Source organism: Triturus cristatus, chromosome 7, assembly GCF_964204655.1.
Source record: "Triturus cristatus chromosome 7, aTriCri1.1, whole genome shotgun sequence".
Taxonomy (NCBI): Eukaryota; Metazoa; Chordata; class Amphibia; order Caudata; family Salamandridae; genus Triturus; species Triturus cristatus.
In genome coordinates, this window is record NC_140590.1 from 1696055232 (window position 1) to 1696062768 (window position 7537).

General features: G+C 44.0%; 1 protein-coding gene across 1 annotated transcript in view; it reads left to right on the plus strand.

Moving 5' to 3' along the window:
• The window catches only part of LOC146812800 (solute carrier family 2, facilitated glucose transporter member 1-like), a 161410-nt gene extending 155640 nt beyond the window's left edge, over positions 1-5770 (plus strand). Inside the window, exon 11 of the mRNA XM_085614622.1 lies at positions 4487-5770. Coding sequence (XP_085470748.1) covers positions 4487-4645 — 159 coding nt within the window. The 3' untranslated portion in view covers positions 4646-5770. The remainder of the gene's footprint in view (positions 1-4486) is intronic.
• The last annotated feature ends 1767 nt before the right edge of the window (positions 5771-7537 follow it).

Below are 7537 nucleotides of genomic sequence, written 5' to 3' on the forward strand. Positions count from 1 at the left end.
AGGAGAGCTCCGACCTGGCTTCTTGATCTAGGTTCACGAGGTCCCCGTACCACAGGCCGGATTTGAGAGCCTTCCCTTTTATTCTCTGAAGTGCTCGGTAGTTGAGAGGTCCCAGGAAGATGGCTTGAATAGAAGAAGAAAGGAGACCTAAAAGTCTGGCTAACTCCCTCAGTGTTAGAGAGTCTTGTTTTAGAACAAACCTGATCTCTTTGCAAATTTTTGCGATCTTCTTTGGGGGAATTAAGAGAAGACATTTTGAAGTGTCTACTGTAAAACCGAGGAACTCCAGGGATCTGGAGGGGGTAAGGATTGATTTTTCCCGGTTTATAATGAAGCCTAGACTCACTATGAGATCCATTGCAATCTTCAAGTCTTTCAGGACTGGAGAGTGGTGTTGGGACATAATGAGAATGTCCTCCAGATATATAATTAAGCGAATACCTCTGTCCCGTAAAAGGGAGGTGATAGTTCTCATGATCTTGGTGAAGCACCAAGGGACAGAGGAAAGACCGAAGGGTAGAGCCTTAAATTGATAAAGCCGATTGTTCCAAGTGAATTGAAGGAAGGGTTGGTGTTCTTTGGCCATTGGAATGGTAAAGTAGGCGTCATTTAAGTCTAGTTTGACCAACCAGTCTCCTTATAGTAGGTCTCTCAGGAGGTGTATGCCCTCCATTTTGAAATGCCTGTAGACCAGATACTTGTTCAATTCCCGTAGGTTTATGACGGGTCTCCAACCTTTGTCCTTTTTTTTTTTAACAAGAAAAAGAGTGCTTACAAATCTCTTTAAACTCCACGTAACCTCTAAGATTGCGCCTTTCAGAAGCATGGAAGCAATCTCTTCTTCTACAATCTTGTGTTGATCCTCTGGGAGAGATAGTACTTTCGGGGTGTACGTTTGTACAGGGGTATTGGTAAAGTCTATTTTGAAACAATCGAACAGTCACTAGAACCCAGGGGTCTTGAGTTAAGGTTTCCCATATGTGGTAAAAGAATTGTAGCCTGCCCCCTACCGTTGGAGGGGAAAAAGAAGGAGCAAGAGGTGTACTTACTTTGAAGATTGGTGTTGATGGGTGTGCCGCGGGATCTGAATCCTCTGTTCCGCAAGTCTCTCCCTCTTTGTGGATAGAATTGAGGGTTGGATGTGAAGAAGCCTCTTCCAGAGCCTCTGAATCTGGAAAAGGGCCTTTGGCTGCCCCGGCCGGAAGAAAGGCCCCTTCTTCCAGCCCGTCCAAAAAGGTTGAAATTAAAAACACGCCTCATATTGGCTTGGGCTTTGTCGAGGGCGGTGAAGGTAGAGACATATTTTCCAATTGACTTAATCATATCCTCATCAAAGAGGAGGCCTTTTGGATTTTGGGAGGGTTCTTTTTCGGCCATATCCCCCAATTTTGGATTTATTTTAGTGAGAATGACTCTCCTCCTCTCAATGTTAAGGCTAGCGTTGGCATTGCCGAGGAGGACCAAGGCCCCTTGGCTCCAGCCTCTGACGAGGTCAGTTTCAAGAGGAGTGTCCTTGATGTGACATTCTTCTGCTGTATCCAAAATTCTTGTCAGAGGCGCCAGGATGTCGAGAAGGTGATCCTGGCAGCCCTAGAGGAACTTCTCCATACCCTTTCTGGGGTCCTTACCCAGTTTGAACAAAAACTTAATTAAGTCGAGGTCAAGGTTTGGGGTCTGATAGACCTTATCTTGAATTGCCGGTCTAGGCAACTCGGACCTAAGGGTACTACGAGTCTTTCTTTCCAGGGTGTTCCTGAGCCATCTTTTAATGAATTTCGCCACATGGTCTTGGGGGAACCATTCTGAGGTTCTAGTGTGGGAGATGTTAAGTGGCGAAAACAGTCCCTCGCCCAAAGGGTTGAGGATGACATTCTTAGATGAGGATGGTGAATCATCATTAATTTGTTTATTAAAATCAAGGTCCTCATCGTCCAAGTCAAGGACAAATTCATCATAAGGATTAGGGAACCTATCCTCATCCTCAGATTCTGCGATGTTATGAGCACTTCGATAATTTGTGCCGCTAGGGACACCCATGTAAGTCGTGCCGCGAGGGACACCTGAGAAAATTGTGCTACTAAGGACACCTGTAGAATTCGAGGTGTGAGGACCTCCCACAATGTTTGAGGTGCTAGGACCTCCCAAGTCAGTTGAGGTGCTAGGACCTCCCATAGTGCTCTTAAAACAAGGCTCAGTGTTTCTAGATTTTTTAGCTCTTTTCCCCTGGTTGATAAGTGTAACATTATGTGTAACGGGGTCTTCAGGGAGCTCGTCCTAAAAGGGGAAGGGTCTTTTTGAGGACATAACCTCCTTAAGTGTGTCTAACATGCAAGACCTCATCTCTTTTTGAATAAAGCTCTTAAAAGATTCACTATTGAAATTAGGGGAGCTAGTTGCAGCATCATCTGACTCAGTATCCGACATAATATGGCAGAGATTGGTCAATTATAGAAGAATTAAGATTATAAATATTTATATTGCTTGGTAACAATAATCAATTTCCCCCCCTTTTTTTTTTTTGGTAAGTTTTAGGCAAGAAGTGATCAAAAATCTGAAGCGTATGGGGCAGGGAGAAGCGATCAAAAACCTGAAGCCTATGGGGCACAGACTCCGTCAGCAGCTGGTAACTGTCAAAACACGCTCGAGAACAGCCCTCGAGAAGCAGCTGCTGCCAAGAGATTAGAGAAGAGAGACTGGCAAAATGGGGGCGTAGCGCCACCGTTGCCAAGGACCGCTCCTCTAAGGGACGCGGTCGGAGCTTCAGTCGGAGCTTCGTAAATATATTCTTTTTTGGGGAAGACGCGCGAAGGAGTAATATGGCGTTATTGTTTTGGTTGAAGATGCGTGTCAAGGCGAAGGGGAGGTGCGATCTACGCGGACTCCATGGTTTTAGGGAAGGAGACGAGGTTAGGTCCGAATGTAGAAAAATACATTATCGAGTGCAGACCCGCCCGAGGCAGTTTGGAGGGAGCAATACTCCGGTATGGGGAAGGGCGGGAGGGCTTGATGACCAAAAATTGCAAATCAAGGGGAGGAAGGGGGGGGAGGAGGACAAAAGACCTCTGAGTAATCACATTACCTAAGAGTAGGATATCTCAATAATTAAGAATCTAAAACTAATATGGATTAAACAGCACATTTAGTACAGGACAAGAGATAATAGTAAAGGAACTTATCTGCTTGAGAGCCGCATTTAAAAGAGGCAGTCTGTTTGGTGCTCATGCCCTTCATACTATCTGTCTGTTCTATTCTAGAACTATTTTACTTTTTGATGTAGTGTGGCTGCCTGTGACTGCATTAACAGATAATGCATAATGTAGCCTCCGGTCTTGTAATGAAATTGTGTACGTTATGTAAGCAATGATGAACGTTTATAGGCGCAAGTAAGTACATATAAACAAAGGGCCCAATTCACACAGGCAATCTTGGACAAAAGTCAAACTTTACGACTTTTGGTATTCACAGAGGTAATTTACGAGTCGTATCTTTATGTCCGCAGTCAGGCCGGAACCTCTAGCTCAAGCCGTACTCTACGGCTCGGGCCGAAATCTCCGACTCGGGCCAGATGAAGTGTAGTCAATGGGCCAGAATGCACTTTTTATAAAAAGGAACATTAGGAACATGGGATAAATGGTAGAGGAGGTCATGAAAATCTGTTTGGGCAGGGAAAAGGGTGTGGCCAGACACTGCATCACATCCCAGAAAGGTTTGCTCCTTTGCATCATGGTAAATGCTGTCCACAATTTACACTCCCCTCTGTAGACTGTAGTGTTACACCAAACTTTTTATCTAAAGTTCCTAATGTTCCTTTTTGTAAAACTTGCTTTCCGGCCTATTTATTACACTTCATCAGTCCGGAGTTGGAGAGTACGGCTTGAGCTGGAAAGTGCAGTTTGAGCCGGAGATTCTGACCTGATTGCGGTTGTAAAGATGTGACTCGTAAATGACCTCCGTGAATACCAAAAGTCATAAAGTATCCTTTTTTCTCAGATTGCCTTTGTGAATTGGGCCCGTTATATTGAAATAGTTAAGTGGAGGTAGGGGTAACCAGGGAAGATATTTTTATGAGGATGTGTGCTAAGGATTCTTTCTAAGAAGGTTTGTCTGTGTCAGGGGTTCTTTGAAGTAGGGTAACCACGGCAGTGTGTATGTGTTTGTGGTGTGTGTGTTTTTCTGTGTGAGTGTGTGTTGGAGTGTATTTTCTAAGAGGGATATGTCTGATCCTGGTTTTTTTTTATAAAAGAGTATATTTGGCTAGGTGATGTGCCTGTCATGTATTCTTTGCAAGAAGGTGTGCTTGTCTGGGGTTCCTTGTGCCAAGGTGTTTTGGTGTCCATGGTTCTTTATACTAGAGATACTAGAGTGTGTTTGTTTCTGTGTCTCTTTGTAAGGTTGTGTGTCTATGTCAGGGGTATTCTATATCATGTTTAAAAAAAGAACTGTAATCATCTGTACCGCTTTCTCTCCATCTGACTTCCTCTTTTAGCATCTCATCGGCCCCTATGTCTTCCTCTGCTTCGCCATTATCCTACTGGGGTCGTTCATCTATACCTTTTTCCGTGTTCCAGAGACACGTGGGCGCACCTTCGAGGAGATCGCTGCAGAGTTCCGCCAAGCCGACTCCATCCTTATGAGTAAACTATAAAGGAAGTGAAGGGGGCACTCTCTAAATCCACAGTCTCCTCTCCGTAAGGCGCTCTGAGTGACACTGCAACCTTCTTCCATGCTGGAATGTTGTGCACCTCAACATTCCCATCTTTTTGCCTTGAAGGGTAAAGGTGGGGAAACTTTTTCAGTGAATCATGCCATCTGATAAAGTCTCATAGCACGGTGAAGGGAAATAATCACGTACCACGTACATTCAATCAATATTTCTTCCTCTCTATCCAACATAGACATTGACCTACTGACTATCAAGAATTTTTAGAACTCATTTAGATGGAAGGGCAAGATTTATCAATATATATTCTTTAGTATGGTCCAGGAGTCTATTCAAGTGGAACTCATACCTTTTTTCCCCCTCAAATCTGGAGAAGTGCCTTGGTGGAGGGATTTACAAAGTGCCAATTCTTAGAAGTCCTTAATATTTCTGTTTGGATTGGCGGCATGAAAGAACGATACACCTCACTGAGATCCCTGAGTTATCAGGGGCTCAGCTCTTGTCCTAAGCCTACTGTGGAGCTCACTGGTGCAGCTTGAGGAACTACCTGCTTGGCTCCATGTCCCTGCATCTTTTCCAAAACTTCAATAATCTCTGTTATGCTGGCCTCTGCTCATCCAGGATTCTTGATCAAAGCGTTGACCTTTGTGTTGAGGTTCTTCCTTCTTCAAAGTTAGGCCAGCTTCTGATATCTGAAATTTCACCCTACCCCTTTATTTCCAAGCAAATTCTTTGCTCACAGAGAATCATGGTAACGTTCAAAGTTCGATTCCAAGCCACAGACAGTCAGTGAAAATGTGAACAACTTGAAAAAAGAATTTGGCGCTTCTGTCGATGTCTGTTGTCCCATCACAGCCTTTATGCTCGACAGCTGAAGCACCGCTTCCATCCTATCCATGAAACAAGGGTGTGTACTGCTCTGATGACAAAAGAAATTTGATTTTATCCCAACTGAATGCTGAAGGATTGAAGGATTGAACAGTTTATCCCCATTGAAACTTTTGGCTCAAACTCCCTTACACTAAACTTATTTTTATAATGTATTTCAAATAACGTCAGTACTGAAAAAACATTTTTCACTTAAACTGTTCAATAAATGAATTTAGAAGCATTGTGAGCTTGTGCTTCAGCTGTCTGTTGTTGTTTTTTCTCTCCAGAGAACTTGTCATCTGTGATTCTGGTATACAAGCCACCAACAGTTAAGAACAGATGAGAGGGAGATTTAGAAAAACAAATTGGGGGATATCATGTCATCATTAAATTTAACAGAAATGGAGAAGGTATTTAAGCAGGAGAAACTTAAAGCCATTTTTTGCTTTAACAATTTGGGATCCTCCTACATAAATTGTGTTGTTATGTGTACTTCAGATGCATACAGGCACATGCATCAAAAAGAGAATTTGCGAGTCCTTATTTGCGATTTTTAAGGAATCGCAAATAAAGACTCGCAAAACACGATGCAACAAAAACAATGCGAGAATATTGCGAATCGCTAAAAATCGCTAAATAAATTGCGATTTCGGCATTTGCGAACTCGCTATTAGCGATTTCGCAATTAGCGAAATCGCAAATACCGAAGTCGCTTTTTGATGCATCCTGATGACATCACAACCAGGAAGTGAGCAGCACCAGCCTCATTTCCAGTGCACAGTGTCAGGGAGAGGAGGGAGCTGGCTCTGGGAGCTGAACAGGAGTGTGACAGAGACAGAAGAACAACTTTTGCTATCAAATGGAAGCCTCACAAACAGCAGAGGAGAGCCAAACAGGCAGGAAACGCAAAATTAAATTTGCAGAAAAAGAAATTGACACCCTCATTGAGGGAGTAGTCCACAGCCATGACAAGCTGTTTGGAAAGGCATCATTGAAAGTGGCAGAGCAGGAGAAAAGGAAAATCTGGCTCCGGATCCAAAACAAGGTCAATGCCATTGGGGTGACACACCGCACCATTGAAGAACTCAAAAAACGATGGTACGACTTGCAGGACAGGAGGGGGAACACCAACAGACACTGGGAACACTCCCATGGAGGACTTGATTGAATCCACCATCAAGCCAGAAGCTGTTGTTGGTGTGACCCAGCTGGACACGTCCGGAGCAGCAAACACATCTGAAGGTAAGATGAATGTATGTTTCCTTAGTTTTTCAAAATGTAAAGGTAGAACATGACCACAGTACAGCCCAAGTGCAGACTCTGAACATCCAGTACACAATGTATTCAGTAGGTGAGGTGGCATTATGGGAGATGTAGGCAGGTCAAGCAGTTACAATGTCAAATCTCAGAGTAACAACCCAAAAAAGCTTAATAGAGTATAAAATCATTTACAAAGGCAGAAATTTATTACTGTGCAATTAATATCACAGACATGAAATAATACAGTGTTGCACTGTTTCACCTCACAGATGCGCAACGTGTAGAAGATGTGGATAGCGAATCCCCAGACATGCAGGACACCAGCGCAGGTGAACAGATGGACACACCCGTGGTGCAAATAAATCCCTCACGTCCAACAAAGTCACGCAGGGCTACTGTTCCATCCCTAGTCACCATGGAGTGTGATGATGAGGCTGATGCAACACCAGGTGGCAGCAATGGCCAGACAACTTCCATCACACAACCACAACCACAGGTCCCCAGAACTAATCACAGAGCCCGGCGTAGGAGAGGAAGAGCACTCAGGACACAGCAGGAGGAGCAACCAAGTGATGTCTGGGGTGGTCTTGAGGGACAGATGCTCCGTATGCAGCGCCTGCAGACAAAAAACACACCATTAGTACAATTGCAAGTTGGCAAGATGGCTAGCAACATAGCAGTACTGTCAGAAAGTGTGCAGCAACTGAGCAAGGTGATGCATGAGGGAAATGTATCCCAGAAGAGACA